An 18,602-nucleotide genomic window follows, 5' to 3' on the forward strand; every position below is an offset into this window, starting at 1 on the left:
TGGGTCCTCACTTGTTGAAAACGATTGCCCTCAGAAGTTTGCTTGTTTATACTGACCTTAACAGGCTCATTGGATCAGTTTTCAACTGAAATAGATCATTAGAAATTATCTGCGGTGTGAAATTCTAACGATTTATAACGACCTAGCCTCTGGCTAAACTAATTTGCATCGGCGATCAATATACTTAGGTTACCTAAAATCTTTTTGTTAGCCCGCTCGAACCTTTATTGGTCAGTCGTGCATATCACTAAGGCAAACACAAAGGGTTAAGAGAATAAATGATCAAAACAAAAGCAGAAAAGCTTCCCTGATCGAAATATTATATTTTTGAAACCCAGCCAAGCGAGAAAAATTACCCTAGAATTCAAACAACACCGCGTCCTTTCGTGCAAATAACTTTCCCGGCTGGACATCTAACGGTCAAATCTGTCTGTAAAATAAATAAATCTACTAAACTGAGCCTTTTGACTCATTTGAGACTTGCCTCTTACAAGGGAAGGTTTGATTCGCACAGTGAAACATCTGAAATGAAACGCACCAAGCTACCGTTGACGCTAATCGTAGTTTTTAGCTTCTTGTTCATGTATATCGAGCTCTCATGCGCAAGGTCTTACAAGGTAAACACTTTTTCTGAATCTAATCTATGTTGCAGTCACCGATTGTAATTTTGCTGTGATTTTGTGAAATCTACTATATTATTTTGGAAAAATAGGACATTCACCATCTGCTAACCGATGACGAAAGGGAAATGATTTTTGGACATCCATTTGTAGAATATGGTGGGTACTACTGCATGGAGGCAGTTTTTTACGTAATATCTGTTTTATGATGTAACTTTCAATTGACCGTTGAAACAACTGAAAGAACCGTAATTCAAAATTTAAAATTTGATCCCGGCTACCCGTTTTAAATTGTAATTTTCAACTTGGAAAAAATATATTATCCTTTGCCTTCTAGTGTTTCTTTTACAAGATGACTGATACTTTAGAAACCGGTAAACCGAATATTTACAAAATCCTCTAGAAAAGGTCACTGATGCTGCCTCACTCACAGGATCCAGGTCTACCCCAGGAACCCACCAATATAAGGCCGGGTTCTGTTAGAGACTTTTCTTATAATGTGATAGAATATAAAAATTTTAAGAAAACAAAGCCAAATTTATCGTGTCTTCTAGTTGCATCCTCGGGCAAAACTAGCATTCATGCTTAAACCATTATTAACAGCGAGTTTGAAAGTCCGGTGACCTAGTCACTTCATCATCGATTACGTTCATTTCCGATGCCTGTTTTCTTTTCTGAGGACTTTGCAAATTTAATTTGAATCTAATAAGCGTTAATTGAAAAAATTGCTAGTATTCCGTTACATGTGATAGCAGAAGGCGTTATTCGCTCCAATATGGTTTTTTTTAATCGTTTTGGTATGAAAACAGGCATAGTGTTTGACCGTTTACGTCTTTGATCGGATATGATTTTCAAAATAAAAAAGTATAAACGTCTATTTGTTTTAAATCCCGAGTGACTAAAAATGAAAGAAAGGAAAAAGAGAAAGTAGCATTTTTTCGGTCTGAAGCAGGGCCAGGGTTTGAAATGGTTGGCGACACATTTCGACAAGAATTCCGATGAACAAACCTCCCCCCACCCTGCTGGGGATTTCGAATGCCACGCCACAGGATGTCCATTATAACCGTTAACGTCTTAACATTCCGTGAAATTTGTTCCACCTATTAATTCAAATTTGGGCTAGTCATGCGTTATTCTATTCCAGGAGTCCATTGAGGCGTGTGTCTTAATTGTTGTTGAAACAAAAGAGACTGATCGGTAATTACGCTAATCCGCACAAGATTTATGCTCTGAAGCTGAAAAACTGGAACATGATTTCATTTATGTACAGTGTGATTCTACTAACTGCTCTTCTTGCAAAGAAAAGAAAAAGTTAACCATAAGCCAGTCAGGGTGGAACCATATACAAAGAAACTGTAAAATCAAGGTTTAGACCATAGTGAGTTCATTTGCACATTCATTCAATTTATTTGCGAACATACTTTCAAAAAGGCAAAGAACTCTCACATGATTTACTCTTCGTTATTGTCATTGTTATTGTTCTTGTTACGAAGAGAAACAAGATGTGAAGGCTAATCAATCAGTGCATGACGTTTTTTTCCATTTTCTTAAAATGCCAACGCAAAATTTAAAAAAACAGCCAATCATTTTTTTTTTTTTAACTCAACATTTTCCCATTTTCTATTTTTACCCACAGTTCCAGAGTTCGATGTTTCCCATCCTATTCAAGTTGATGGGCGAGGTAGATTTTTGTCACGTGACTTGGCAAATGGGAACGCACGCCGAAAGAGAGACCTAGATGGCATCAAGTCCAAAGAACCCGTCTTCTTCAAGCTCTCAGCGTTTGGTCAAAACCTTCACCTGAACGTTACAATTAATGATGAGCTTTTCTCGCCCAATTTCGAAATCGAAATCCGCGGCAACGGCACGTCGGAATTTCATTACGAAATTGATCATTGTCATTACATTGGACAGGTGGTTCCCACAGGAGGAACTGGGAACAAAGTGGCCATCAGCAACTGCGATGGACTAGTAAGTATTACTGTTCAAACGCGGTGTTTTGTACCTCAGGCGATCTCTTTTCATTTTAAAGGTGTAGTAATTGACAAAGTTTGTCTAAGAGGCCGCTTCAATTTTTTTCAAATTGGTAGAAACGGAAGGATGAGTTGTGTTATTGCTGTGGAGAACACTATCGCCAATAATTAGCATAAGTAGCACGAGGACATTTTCATTCGTGGACACGAAGAACATGAGAACGAGTAATGTGTTGATTCAATGCGCACATTTCGTGGCGTTAGCATGGCCCAAGAACTCTAAGGAGAGCATGCATCTTATCAAGATTGCGAGCCGATTACCAAATTTGGTGGATCAATTAGGGAAGACTTATGTGGGAAAACAGCTCAATTCTGCTTCTTGTCACAGAAACATTGGCTTTTAGAATAATCACTAGATATTCTAATTATAATCGGCACAGCATATCTACGAGTTCACCATAGTGTCACTTTGATTTTAACTCAAACTAGGTCAGATAGATTCTGTACACTAAAAAGAAGTGGAACGAAGCAAGAGACATGATCGTCGATGTCTCGTTGTCAGTTAAAATGACAGGAGGATATATGGAAAGAAAAAAAGCACTTTTCATAGCGAGGACTGTTGGCATCCCCTCCCAATTCCAACCTTGTTTTTAGAAAAAAGAAGTTGTCTTATAACGTCATAACAGACCAGTTATAGTTGATTTCTTCTATTTGATTTCTTTTACAGCATGGTATGATTCGCACGCCACAAGATGTTTTTATGGTACATCCTCTACCCGATCGACTTAAATTGGGAAAGAACAACACTCGAGCCCACGTAATCCACAGGAGGTCTTTATCACCCGCGCATGCACATTCATTAGCTCAGGCTTTGGAGGAAGAGAAAAGATCTGATAGCTGGTGTGGAGTGGAAGGTATCTTATGAAGACTGCGTTTTTTATTTCCCACCCTTTGCATGGCCTGCACGTTGTCGTTCCCTTGAAACCAGTTTCACGTTTCCCCTCGCCTAAATCCCGCGATAACACGTTTTTCCCGCACTTAGCAACTTTTCCTGGAGAACAGCAGCAATACATTTTCTCCCAACTCTTACATCGGCTGCATTTTTATCGTTCATTACCATGAAATATCACAGAAACGTGGCTGGGACTCTGTAAAGGAGGGTCAACACCGTGTCACCCCAAGGGTACCCACCCGACTGCCATGTCAAAATCCATGCTGTATTTTATTTCAATTACAAAGTGACATCTCGCGGGTTGAGCCCTGAGTAACACATTCCCCATAAACTCTTTGGATCCGTGTTTATTCACCAACTGGATTCTATGCTTGGGGAGTCGTACATAAAGCGTCCCGGGTACCCCACCCCCCCCCCCCCCGCAACGCCTCGGTGTTAATCTAGCAAACATTTATCAAAAGTCTGATTTTCTAGGGGGGGCAACTGTTCAGCAATCTGACGAAGGTGATGACAACCATGAGAACTCCGACCGCTCTTTTCGACCGAATAAAAAAAGAACCATCGAGTCCATGTTAGTGGTAGAGAAAGAGATGACAAGATTTTACGGTGTTTCTCAAATCGAGAAATATGTACCCACCATGGCAAATATGGTACGTTGTAAAAACATAACATTGAACAAAATGCATTGGGAATCTAAAGAAGCAGGTCCCAGAAGAATTCAAATAATTTTCCTTAGTTGATGATAGAGGATTTCGGTGGGGAGATAGCTTTTACGGCTTACTGTAAGCATTTTGGCCATTTTACGGCAGTTGGTTAATTTATTTCCATAAGTTTGAGTTACAACTGCAGGGACTTGTTTCCGCTACAATGCAAATCACTTGGATCTATTGACTCCGCCCGCTTCTTTTTCTGTCAAAGGCTACAACACCACAGGTTGCCCAGTCTATTTCGCTTTTCTTTCTCAGCTTACACCGGTCGAGCTTCAACGCCTTTAACTCACAACTGGTACGCCCTGTGAACAAAGACATCCCAAATCTTCCTTTAAACGACGCCTCAGTCGCACGTTCACATGTTAGAGAGAACTTCCCATTGCATGCCAAACAATGATAAACACTAATTAACAACACTCTTATTTTAGGCTCAGGGCCTCTTAGCCGACGCTTCGATTGGGGCTAACGTCAAATATGTCGTAACCAAACTATTGATTTTGCAAAAAGACCAGGTGAGCTATGGATTCGAGGCAGCAATCACATTTGTTGTAGTTAAGTTTTGCTATACTTCACGAGAGACTCTTAACAGAATTCTACTTATTCTAGTGATGACATCGTCTTTTAGGACAGGTAAGCGTTAAAATAGTTCCTCACAAGTGTAACCGTTTGGTGCTGGAACGCACGACACTAAGTTAATTTTCTGAGAAAAAATGCTCAACTCTCATAAGTAAATTAAACTTCTACCCTTGAGAAAATAGCTAGAGTAAAAATTTAAACCATAAATTTAAAGAACCATATTCTCATAAGTGAACTTCCCACCCTAGAGAAGATAGTTACAAGGAAATTTTAACAAACCATGGTTTAGGACGTTTCCTGTGAATTTCCAATAATTTTTTTTCTTTCTTCCTTCGCTTCTGCCATCCAGCCAGGTCTGGTTATTAGCACCCATGCCTCCAGCACTTTGGATAATTTCTGCAAATGGACAACAGGACAAAATATTCCTGACGACACAAGTCCACGTCATTTCGACCATGCAGCACTCTTTTCAAAGTAAGAAATGTCTTACAATAGTAACATTTTTCAAGGTGTACTCAGATGAATTCAAATGGGAAAATTTTAAGATAAATGCGCATATTGTTTTAAAGGCGACAGAACTACAGGAACTGACTGAAATACAGCAGCGTTTGCTTACATAGATTTATAAGTTAGTGTTGGCCCTTGATTCAAAAACTTGAAAAGTAAAGTTTTCTTTGACCGAAATTGAGCAATTTTAGGTGTAAATGTGATCAAATGCTAGAGAAAACCTTTCAAGTGAGACAAACTGGTATTTTGCAGGTACAATTTTTGCAGAAACAAAGGAAATGTACAAGACCAGGGTTGCGGAACTATTCTAGGTAACTCAATCCATTTCTAAATCAAAATTCTTTGCAAAGAAGATGTAAAAGATTGCATTGGTTTCAAGTCATAAACAGGTCATCAGAGGCTTTCCTTTTTAACTTTTTAACGGCTGAGAATATTGAAACATTTGCAAATATTCTCGTTCTCTTTTAGGTTTAGCGCAATTGAAGGGAATGTGCAGACCAGACGTCAGTTGTACTCTGAACAAGGACACGGGACTAGGAACTGCGTTTACATTGGCTCATGAAACAGCTCACAAGCAAGTGACTTAACGTTATATTGCTTTTAGCACGCGAATTCAGTACGCGATATGAATTACTTGTTGACGCATGCGCACGTCAAAATTCATACCTCTCAAAATAAAAAAAAATATTCCTAAGATATTTGTCGAGTATTATTCATTCGCCTTTCATCTTAAGGAAGGTCGATTTTTTTAGAAATAGTTATCAATATGGTATCCACTAGTAATCAGATCATTCAAATATACCTAAACCTTTCTTCCTCTTTTGCTGAGAATTGATCCATGTTTATAAACACCGAAAAAAAAATCCAAAGCACATTCCCTCAAGAGAAAACAATGCGCAGTGAAAATGCGTATTTAATTGCAATGAATGATAAAAGGCGAAGGCCAAACCAGTTGTGTCTTCCCGTTTTTCCTTTGTCAGTCTCGGCTCTGAACACGACGGGGAGGGGAACAAATGCAGTGATGGCGTCTACATTATGGCGACTAGGGCAAGTGGGAAAGTGACCGCGTTTGATTGGTCGCCGTGCAGTAGGAATTACGTGACAAAATTCTTACAGTAAGTGGGGTTCAAGTACTTTCAACTCGACGGTTTGCAATGACTGTTCTCTACGTTTTTTTAAAAGTGTGCGTGACATATTATAATCTCGATGTAGGAGGTTTTCCCAGTAACATATACCCGTGAGCGCAAAAAAAATGGGAAAAGAAAAACTTGCAAACCTGGCAGCTAGCCAAAAACAAGCCACGTAGTGTTTCGTAAGCCTCTGTCGTTTTGTCAGCGTCATGAACGAGCGAACTACAGAATAAACATTGTATTCTAAAGTAAATATGTGTTCGTGAAAATTTCTCTGATAAAATTATTTATAGTCTTAGTGTTCCGTAAAAGGCAAGTTCATTAGAAATAGTTATTTCCTTTAATTATATTCTTTTTTTTTTGTCCCTATTTAATGAAATATTGCAAACGGCGATAATTTTTTGCCTTTTTAAGGACACAACAAGCTCATTGTTTGAATGACAACGAACCCAAAAGCAAATTTGCACTGCCAAAAGGCTTACCAGGAAAGCGTTACGACGGAGATGCTCAGTGTGTGCGCATGTTCGGAGCAGGTGCCAAAGTCTGCGAAATCCCGGATTTAAAAGCGGTAACTATAAAATTTGGGTCGAACTATGTTTAAACGCATCGTTTGATAGTTCATGGTTCTAATCTTTGAATTAGTTGAAAATAGTGGAGAGAAGCTTGGTTACGCTAAAAGAACCGAAAGAGTGAAAATTAATGTGACATTAAAGGGTAACAAATACTTATAATAAACACTAGTTTTTATGTAACTTACAAACTAAATCTTTGTATCCTACAACAGAAAATGTGTGTCAATTTACACTGCGAAAAGCCTGATGGGTATTGCTCGTCAAACGATGAACCGGCCGCTGATGGAACCAAATGTGGCAATAACAAGGTTGTATGCAACAAACATAAAAGCTAATCTTGAATTATTCAAAATTATAAGAAACATTAAAAGTTCATCTTGATTTTTTCTGATAATCTTGATATGTATATATATATATATGCCTCTCTCTCCCTCTCTACATGTAACTTAAAGATCCTTAACAGTATCACAACCTTTCCTATAGATAATGTGTTTAATGTAGAAAACGTATGTTCAATCAATATTTTCTTCTTCTTCTTGATTGGTTTCTCAGTGGTGCATGCGTGGTCGCTGTGTATCTGATGAGATCAAACCGGGATACCAGGACGTGGATGGCAATTGGGGAGCATGGAAACCATGGAGTAGCTGCTATCCCCAATGTGGTCAAGGTCTTAGCACGAGGGAGCGCAAATGCGACAATCCAGCGTGAGTAACACGAAGTCACTTTAAAGTTCTATACTTCAAAAGATTGTTCTAACAACCTGATTTAGTTTGAACCGCTTATTCTTGATCGTAAAATTCATTTTTTTCCATTGTCTCTGCGGAAAGCCCCTGATCAAACAGTGCAGATGTTGAAGGCAGACTCAGCAACTAACTGAAATTTCCTTTGCTTGTGTGACAAATGCACTACTTCCAATCTGTGACAATTTCTGTTGAAAAAGACAGAATCCTCGCTATTTTTTTTATAAACCTTGACCCTGGTAGAGCGAATATCTCTTCAGGCTTCAGTTATTATCTCATCGAGAACAAGAGCGGTAAAAAAACATACTTTGATTTTTATGTCAGAAACAAGTATATGGCTAAGAAACATCACAAATGAGTGCACTGAAAAGTAACCACTGAACGGCGGGGCAGCCTTCGTACGACAAATTCAAATATTTTATTCATAATTTTCAGGCCGAAGCGTGGAGGGAAACTATGCCAGGGAAACGCCAAGGAATACAAGTTTTGCAACAATCCGGTAATTGATTGTGGATTTTTCGTCTGAGCTATTTTCACTCACGTGCAATTTATCATCATGATCATGATGAGTATTATGATTTACTGTTCCAATTCTATTTCATTTTACCAAGGAAGATAACGAGAACGCACACACGTATAATACGCCATGGTATTACATTGTAGACGAGGGCAAAAATACGGAGCAACAAAATGGCCGCACTGAACGATCCAAACTTTAATTTTTTCCGTTTTTTTAGGCTTGACTTTTGGAGAAAGAACTTTCAAGCGCGTCGGTTTTATCTTGGTCACAATGAAAACCTCAGTGGTTTCGTTCAAATTGTTTTCGTCCTTCGCATACGATTCATAGATAAGACCGTAGGATGTATCTCGCAAATTGAAATAAAGATGCTTATAAGTGAAATAATAGTGAAATAATACGAGCGGACATTTTGCTCGTTACTCGTATTTTTCCAGACCCCTTCGGGAAAAAGAATATTCGCACATATCATATGCTAAACCATACAATAAGGTGTATATATTCAATGTCTTAAAACAGATAACTGTTGGGTAGACCAAAAGCCTGTACCTACAGCCCTCCATAAAAAATTAAAGTATTTGTCCCGCTCTCTATCTCAACGATGCATTGAGGAAGAAAGTTATCAAATGGCACGATTGTTTTTTCACAGAAATGTCCATCAAGCTTCGAAAATCCAAGAAATAAACAGTGTAAAGATCACAGACATGTACAGTTTCAAGGAGGTCCTTATAACTGGATCTACGACCCATACTATGCACAAGGTTGGTAGTTCAAAGTCCTCGGCACCAGATTCCCTCCTACTTCGACACCGGTCACAGATGATGTATATACCTCTGCATTTTTTGATTGAGCCATTTGAAATTACTTCCTACTGAATCTACCGTGAAAGAAGAGGTTCAGTTCCATATTGAGGGAAATAAACAAGAATTACACAAAGAAACATAATTTAATGGGACAAAGGAACAAAAAAACAAAAACTAACGCTACCACACATTGTCTGTGGAATTAACCCTTACTATGTGTGTCGGGGAATGGCACGTCGAGGGAACGAATCACGCCACATAGAGCCTGCTTTACCGCTTACGCGAAGCTGGCGGACCTCCTCTCTGCTAGAATAATTTCTTGCTATTGTTTCAGAGTTGTTCGAAAAAAGAAAAAACAAATCAGACCACCTGCATCGAGATTTTAATTGTGCGAAATATTAAAAATTAACCTGCCTCCTACTAATTGAAATAAAAATTTAACGCCGTTTGAATCAACGCGAGATTTTGTAGGCGAAGCATCAATTTCCTTTAAAAAATTTCAACTAAGAATGCCTGTCCGTTTTTTTGCCTTAATCAGGAAGTCCCAAGTGCGTTCTGAGTTGCGCTACAACTAACGGAGATACCACATCCTTTGGAAACGTTAAGGATGGAACACCTTGCACTGATCAGCCTAACAGTGGTGTCTGTATCAATGGCAAATGTCAGGTAACAAAATAAGATCGAGAAAATAGTTCACTCAGGGAATGTATAAGAGAAGAAGGTACCTTTCCTTTTGCCCTTTCACCAAACAGACGAACTGTATGCGCTTGGACTTCTGAAAGAGTACCAAAGATCCATTGTCCCCGAAACTGACAAACTGTTAGGTTATCCCGCAATAAACACGGCGTGAGTACATTTTGAGATACACGTACTGAAACTTTGCAACGCTATTAATATTATTTCGAGCATAAAACGAGCATTAAAAATAATGAAAATCTTCGCTCTTGATGTCGAAAATATTTTAGCCATTTTTTATAGCAAAACCACCATCTAAAACATTTTCAATTAAGCGAGACGTTTTATCTTAGAGTTAACTTTATAACCAGTGTTAAAAATGCTTATTGCTTACAATGAAAAATGGGAAAACATTCATTTACTTCGTGAAGTCAATTATTTACGGTTAATCTCCAGGTCCAATGATTATTTCAAATCTTAGCCTAACCAAAGTTTTTTTTTTAATAACTGCACTTAAGATCATTTACAATGCGTATCTCGCTTTGAAACTTTTCTCTCAAGAAACCAAAGCCGGGCGGTGGTAAACCAAAGCCCAGCGGAAGTAGGCCCAAGCCCAGCGGAAGTAGGCCCAAGCCCAGCGGAAGTAGGCCCAAGCCCAGCGGAAGTAGGCCCAAGCCCAGTGATATATTCAGAGGTACATACAGCAAAGTTCCACCAGCAGGTAAGCTCTGAACAGTAGAAAACATAACTTTAGAAAACAGCGACCAATGTCTATGTATCCTCTTTCTAGTTAAGCGTATTAAGCCACATTTTAAAATACTTCCTTAATCCTTACTTGAACACTAGAGTTTTCTATTCCAGTCAGTTCGCAAAAGGGACTCTGGGGTTTGTGGAAGAAAGCAGCATAACGTATCTTTGGCGCTTAACAGTCAAGTGCTCGCTCTTTCACAAATCACTTTGAGATGAGAAAGGGGGTGGTATCATGCAGCTATGTTTTATTCAATTTCATTGTAAGGTCTTTTCTTATTTCAAGTATTGACATTTTGTGCTGATAAATGCTAAGGCTTACCACTATTCATAAAGCAGAGTAGTCGAAAAATCAGCACAAAACACCAAAAGACTCATGCTGATTTCATTATTTTTTTGAAACAATGTAAAACACTGAATACTTAGGGAAGGGATGGGGGAGGAGTAGGGGAAGGTGTGTGAGGGGGTAGCCTACGCTACTGCCACGCAATTCTTCCACCCAATCTTTTGATATTCAATCTAGAAAGTCCACCCTAACTTTTGCCTGAAAAAAATTTCATAAACACTAACATCGTCACTTCCTCAGAAATGTTGATTGGTGTTGTTTCAGACGAGTACTATGTCCCTATCGCAACAATTCCAGCTGGAGCAAGAAATGTCAAAATTGAGGAGGCGACAGCTTCTGAAAACAACTTACGTAAGTATATATGGCAAAAGCATTAAACAGAACATTATTCCTTCAGAACATTGTCACCTTCCGTCGAGTGGCTGTGAGCATGAGAAAAAATGCTTACATACTATTGAGCTCAACAAATCTCATAACTCAGTTGTCGAGCATTGCTTCAATTGAAGTTACGACATGATGTGCGTGTGTGTGTGCGAACTTAATACATTACTACTACTTGTAGGTATTTCGAAAGTACTTTTTAAACTTTTCTCTGAACGTCTTTGAATGGAATACTTTTACCAAATGATTTTTCAGTGATTGCACCGAGCATTTAATTTATGGCCAAAGCCGCATTTATGGCCAAAGCCAAAGCCATTTATGGCCAAAGCCGCATTTATGGCCAAAGCCGCATCCATTGAGCTAACCGCCTCCCGGTTAGCTCAATGGATAGAGCGCTGGACTGTTGTGCGGGAGGTCGAGGGTTCGAGCCCCGGCCGGACCAACACTCAGGGTCTTAAAATAATTGAGAAGAATTTGCTGCCTTTCTTTAACCTCAAGAAATGGTTAAATATTCTAGTCTTCTCGGATAGGGACGAATAAATGGAGGTCCCGTCTCCTGCAGGGTTGGGGTAGGAGACGTTTATTTCCCACACACGAGATTACTGTGTGATGGATGTCCTCCCCTGGGGTGGGATGGGTGGGATATACAGGGCCGTTCTGAAAACCACTTCTGTGAGAACGCACCCTGTCTAAAGATTATTATCTATCTATCAGGTTCACCTATCACTACTTTTTTCTTGAGCAAATTAGTGCGGCGGTCGAAAATTATGGGAAAATGAATGATGTAAGTGTTGGACTCAAAATAATCTCTACAGGAGACAACTGAATGATAACAGCTTGAATAACTATACAACGTTACACCGGTTTCAGTTTTAGAGGATGCCGACTTCAACCCTGTTCTGGATTACGACACGTATCTCGCTGATTTTGGTCCAAAGACATTCACAGCAGATGGAAATAAGTTTAAGTTCCGGAAAGTAAATCAAAAAGAACTTGTCGAGTCTGCAGGCCCTCTGACAAAGAGCTTTGAATTACTGGTAAGTAATAATTGTTTAAAAAAAATGTGCGTAATGATGTGAGCAGTTCTTTCAGTTACAATGAATATATGAATTTCATATATTTTGAACTGCGGTATTAAATACGCCTGATGCACGATCCTTCGCAGTAGATAACGCTATTTATGCAATAGCGAAAATCAGACCTGAAAAAAATTAGGCCTGTACGGGATTCGAACCACTGACCTCTGCGATACTTATGCAGCGCTCTACCAATTGAGAAAACAAGCCATCTGGGAGCAGGCCGTTAAGTTGATTCGTAATAAACCCGTGATGATAAATCAGATACAATGAATATATGAAGTTCATATATTTTGAACTGCGGTATTAAATACGTATGATGCACGATCCTTCGCAGTAGATAGCGCTATTTATGCAATAGCGAAAATCAATTTTTCAGGTCTGATTTTCGCTATTGCATAAATAGCGCTATCTACTGCGAAGGATCGTGCATCATACGTAGTTCTTTCAGTATTTTTGGGATAGCAAGAATAGCTTTATCTTTCGAGAGGCTCTTTACAAGTTGGCTTTTCAAAGCCTTAACAAATGGAAAGGAGGAGGTTTATACACTTTGCTGCAATTAGCAGAAAACGGGTCGTCAACACAGTTTAAGAGCTAATAGCGTTTATAACGTAAGTAGTTAATTCAAAACAAAATTCATTAATCTATTAAGTTATTTATGAAGTAACTGATTTATCACAATTTTAATACCCTTTTTGCTTAATCTCTCGAAAGAGACGCATTTGCAATCATCAAAATAATTGGGGCAAGAGCTTTTGGTGTTAAAGGTTTTAAACTGCAGTGGATTCAACAACCATTTTAAAATAAAGAGATATGTAAATGCTCTCGTGCATTATTCCAACCTTTGAAAGCTCCAACCTCAATTTAATTTCAACTTTGATTTATTTTCAGTATGAGAATATGGACCAGTTTTCAAAATACACGGTGAATTACGAGTATGTTAAACCTGATGCCCAGTCCACAAGGAGTCTCGGCCTCGATAACGATTTTCCCGAACTCGTCCAGGAGATTTACGAGTTAGATGAGGCACTTGGTCAAGAAGAAGATGGCCCAGGTGAAGCGAGGTGAGGCTAGAAGCGTTTATGCAGATGTCTTAATGCGCTGTTACTCTAGACTTGTTTGAAAAGAAAATCCATCCGACAGTTTATTGTTTGGAACTGAAATTTAGTAAACATTAGTTATTGGTGTCATTCAGTAAATGGCCCACGCATTACTCGGAAAAACGCGGTACTCGGAAAAACTCCGAGTACCGCTGCTCCAAATGAGGGTCGAACCTATAACCTACGGACGCTCTACCAAAAAAGCTAAAGACATTCTACTGTAAAATTATTTCATTTTCCATTCAGGTGGGAGATAGGAATATGGACTGATTGTACAAAGAGCTGCAATGACGGCGAGCACGGAATAAAAACACGAGAAGTTTTCTGTGTGATGGATTCACAAGGTGTTGAGTTGGAAGTTGACGATAGCAAATGTAAGAAACCCAAGCCAGCTAGCGAAGAAGCTTGTGGAAATCAACCATGCCCGGCAGAGTGGTACACAGTGCATGTTGGACAGGTAACCTGCCTCCAGTTGATTCTTGATTCAATCATTAATGATTCTCCTCTCTTGCAGCACATTCGATAAAACGTTATATTACTTCTTTGATAAGTTTCTTTCACGGTGTTCTTGTAGTGTTCAACCTCGTGTGGCCCTGGTGTTCAGCCTTTGGAGGTGAAATGCGTGAAAATAAACTCTTCTGGTGAAACAAACGCTGTAGATCCAAAGGAGTGCACTGACATCAAACCGCCCACACATGTGGCATGTAATGTAGAGAATCCTTGTAATGAAGAGTCCGATGGCGAGGAGTAATTCAGGTACTATTCACGGCAAAAGTCGCTGTTACAGCAAATCATTGGCAAGAGCTATACCTCAGAGAAGTGTTCAAAAGAGTATCGAAACTAATCAGGGATTTCTTTGGTTTTCCTTTACTTCGTTATGTGATTGGTCCAGAAAACCCGTGCCACTTTCTCAACTAATCAGATTTAAATATAAAACCTTGATCGCACGCGTTTTCGCGCGCTTCAGGCAGTTTGCTTGTTTTGACTTAGAGTTCTCATTAGTCCCTTGCGATATTTTTCCTTGCTTTGATTGGCTGTTGCGAATGCTTTGGTTTGGTTTTATGACATGCGCTCAATCGAAAAGCGGTTGGTTCTGCCTAAACATTCGCTGATGCTTAAGATTTTGTATATGCAATGCTACTTATTGTTACGTGGTTCTTTTGATTTCTCTGGCTTTTTCTTGACTTGGATTATGGCTGGCCATCCAGTTTACAAGTATATGTAATCTGTAGCCAATTGTTCTTGACTCCTGTAGGGAATTTCGTGTTTCTGTGGCAAGGTTTCACACGTATATCAATCAGAAAGCAAGTCTTAGATGTTGATAATCTAATCTGGGGTATTCCCGCATAAATGTTTTCGGTAGATTATAGGCTCATCGATTGACGAATTTATATTTAACAGTTATTCACCGAAGGTGAGTTGAATATCGTCGAATAATCCCCGAGACAAAGTCGGGGGGATTATTCGACAATATTCACCAAACCTGAGGCGAATAATTGTTTTAGTATAATTTTAGAGCTGAACAACAGAGAAATTTCTAAAATCATAACATTTTAGTAACATTTATTAACATTTTATTTTAACATTCTATATAAACCGCGTGGAGTGATTTATATAGCGTCATATAAGGAACCGCTCGACCAATCAGGTTGCTGGAAACTCTTTACTCAGCTCTGAAATTATACTAAATAGTTATACTAGGGAACAGTTTAATTCATTGATTTAGAGATCAATTAATTGACAAGTTTGCAGACAGACTGGAAAGAAAGAGACATATTCCATAGGAACCCTGTAATAAGTGATTGAATTGAATAGAATGTAACGTTTAGTACTATTTATTGACCTTATTTGATGCCAATCAGGACAACATTGTCATTTTTGTACAGTATACTTAACAATATAGCTAGTAGAAGACAACTCCTTCACTCTGACAAACTTCAAATGTAACTCCGTTTTTGATTATTGTATTTAATAGTGCCTTTTCAATAAAATTAAAGTTGTTGTTCCTAAATATATGAGTTCATCTTTATCATTTCTAATACAACTGAGTCCTCAAGACCGATGATACTCTAAAAATAGTTTTAAATTTGTCCTATGAAGGGGGAAAGGGATGGCTGATTGTTGCTCTTTCTTTTAACTTATCAAAAAGGAAAAAAAATCTCGTGCGTTCCAACATCGTCAATAGGTACACATTTTTAGTGTTGTCCTTCGGAGCTGGTTTGGCTGCAATCGTGTTCTCTTCTAGCGAAAAGACGTTGTCTACTAAGACATAAAACTGGGGAGACCGTTTTGCCGTGTTTTGGTACATTTCAAACCGAAAATATCGACTACAAAGGAAATTAGCGAGTCATGTCTCTTCACGGAACGGATAACCTTTTAAGATGGTTAACAGCCGGACCAATTATGTTATTAAGTCAGTCAGAATTTTAAATCTGTTAAATTAGATCTAAATTATCGGGTTTCCGTCATCGAAATGAAGACAAATGAATATTATCGAGACCTGAAGTTAAATGTTTTATAAATTCTTTCAAATAGTTGTAACTTATTTCCAACAACAGAAAAGCTATTATAATTATTTTCTCCCTGGCTTTTCCCTCTTTCAAATGTCTAATAAATCATCTGAAAAGCTTTTCGTGATTCCGTGACAAAGAGTGATTAGGGGATTTATTTCGCGTTAATGGAAGTCAGTATCGTTTGTACTTCCTTTGTCGCAGTAGGTGACGCCATGCTTCGGGCAATACATTTGAACGTGATGTATCATTCTAAAATCCCCCGTGAAAACCATGCCGGCGAGAAATGTGTGGAACTTTCGGGGCACGTAGAGATAAGCGCAACTTGAAAGAAATTTAGAACATCTAAAGAAGTGTTTAGGCCGATTGAAACGTTATAAATTTGTCTTGTAATCATCGAAAGAACCATACTCATTGATCGTGGGCACAGCTTGGTGTAAGTATTGAAATCCTATGGTGTTTTGTGAAATCCTGAAGTAAAAGTTATCGGGGGCGTAACTCATGGACATGATTCTTGTCGTTGTTGTGTCGTGAGAGATTCGTAAGCGTTGATCGCAAGCAGCTAATTAAGTTCTTTCACTACAGGATTCGAAATCAAATTGAATTTGGCAGCTTGGATAAAAACGAAACGCTACAGAAGCCACAGCGTACCAAATGGACAAAAATTCCTTAATGATGAAAATACAGAAAAATTAAAAACCCGTACAGAAAATGGCAATTTTACTACAGTTGTGAACAAGGGTCTTCTACTACCGAATAATTCGATCATCATGGAACCAAGCCCTCACAAAAGTCAAGAAAAAGTCATGGTGCTTCTTTCATGAATTTAAGCTTATGCGTAATTTCTTGGGTGATCGAATTCATTCTTCTGATACAAAACATAATCAAATTTTTTAAGGCTTCACAGACCTCACAGCTGTGGGTAAACTCTATTCAGAGCCTCTAACAGGTATTTTTGGCTGCCATTTGAATTTTCGCCCACGCAAAAGAAACTGTGAACTATTTTTGGTATCTGAGAGACCAGATACGTTCGTGGGTGAATAAAAATGTTAGGTGTGCAGCCCAGTTTGGGCACTCCAATACGCTTGTGATCAAAAGGTGTAGGCCGGAACATGATATGTCATTGAGAGAGCTTTGCATTCAAGGTCGAAATCAGTCCGGGATATATTGAATTTTGACGGCTCATTTCACTTTTATCGCATACGTTTGGAAAGGCTTAATATAATCGAACTTTATGAACAACTCGACAGATATGCTGTAAATTCTAACCTATACGCCACTGCATGTGAATCTAAAACCTACTAGATGAGGCATTAGGTGAGTTATCCTCGGAGTAGAAACGTCAACGATATTTAGTTATTTAAATTCACTTTTGCTTCTCCACTCAAAGAGCGCCATATCACTTCCTTAAAGGGGGAACGTACTATCGACAGATTCAAAATAAAATAAAAAAAAGATATTGTTTGTTTCTCACTGGCGTGGTGTATAGGATAAATCTGAGTTCATCTTTAGATCTGAAAGGACTACGATTTTTTTTCTTTTACCCAGGCCAGTGGCGAAAGAAAATCATGAGCGAACTCAAAATCTTTTCTTTTCATTTTTTTTTTCATCTAGATACAAAAGTCTTCTTGTAATTTTGATTGACACCATACGGAAGTAACGGTAACAATTCAGAATTAAGGTGGATGCTCTGAATACTGAAAGCTACCACTGGTGTTCTTCATTGATAAATGTCATCATTTTTATCAATTTCAGTTCAGCAATTTATATTTCACACTGAATCAATTGATCATTCCGAATATATAATTCAGAGAATCCAACCGAATCTCCTTAACACTCTTCTTCTTGCTTATTTTCTATCAATTTCACTTAAAATCGGCTGATATTAGGTGTCCTCGATAAAGAGATTTATTCGGAAAAATTGAAAATTTATCCGGTGATCTTCTGATCTTAAACTCAACCCACTTTGAGTGCCCCAGGCGCCAGAAAGACCGTAAAGGTAATTAATCGATGAAACAGTGGTTTCGAGACTTCAGATGTTTACTTGCTGCTGCCTTTATTAAAAATAATAGAAAATGTCGTGTTATGTCCGTTTTTAATCGGAATGAACCACACAGCAAATAACAATTAAATATTTGATTACTTTTAATACCATCGAGAAATTCCGCTTAAAACTTATCAGGCCTTTAGCAGAAAACAGACTGTGCTTTTCAAAACATAAACTCAAAGGAAAAGCCAAGTTCGATCCAGAAGGGCGTTCACCTTTGTGGGCGTAACTCACACTACTCGGAAAAAAAATTCCCGAGTGTATGATAGCAGGAGACTTTTTAAAGAAAAAATATTATTCTGTAGTCTTCGAGAGAAAACTTAGAATGTTGCATGAAAAGAAAGACTTTTTCTTTGAAATATAGATGAAGGGAATCGAAAACAATTACTATGATAAATTCACTACTGTTTTTCTCGTCTTTTGTCTCCCACTAGCCCAAAGATCCCATATCAATCAAATTTTGTTGGAAAAGAAAGTTTCTTTCCCACACAGAAGTGTATTTGATTAGTTCCCTTTATTTTTCCATATCTCTCTTAAAATTTCTTTTGCCAAGTCTTGCATCAGAACGATAATTACCAACAGACAAGAAACATGTATAGTGTAAACGAGAATGAAAAGTT

General features: G+C 38.4%; 1 protein-coding gene across 1 annotated transcript; it reads left to right on the forward strand.

The window, feature by feature from the left end:
• Positions 1-461: 461 nt before the first annotated feature.
• Positions 462-15,436, forward strand: LOC111342708 (A disintegrin and metalloproteinase with thrombospondin motifs 6). The gene is made up of 22 exons (XM_088758390.1): positions 462-617; positions 713-779; positions 2,257-2,591; positions 3,321-3,507; positions 4,020-4,195; positions 4,684-4,767; positions 5,181-5,305; positions 5,591-5,649; positions 5,807-5,912; positions 6,319-6,453; positions 6,883-7,036; positions 7,253-7,348; positions 7,593-7,744; positions 8,216-8,279; positions 8,947-9,058; positions 9,639-9,766; positions 10,337-10,496; positions 11,133-11,219; positions 12,120-12,286; positions 13,217-13,389; positions 13,672-13,882; positions 14,000-15,436. Exons 1-22 carry the CDS (start codon positions 528-530, stop codon positions 14,174-14,176), a joined length of 3,045 nt encoding a protein of 1,014 aa, XP_088614516.1. The 5' UTR covers positions 462-527; the 3' UTR covers positions 14,177-15,436.
• The last annotated feature ends 3,166 nt before the right edge of the window (positions 15,437-18,602 follow it).

This window comes from Stylophora pistillata, chromosome 4 (assembly GCF_964205215.1).
Source record: "Stylophora pistillata chromosome 4, jaStyPist1.2, whole genome shotgun sequence".
Lineage (NCBI taxonomy): Eukaryota > Metazoa > Cnidaria > Anthozoa > Scleractinia > Pocilloporidae > Stylophora > Stylophora pistillata.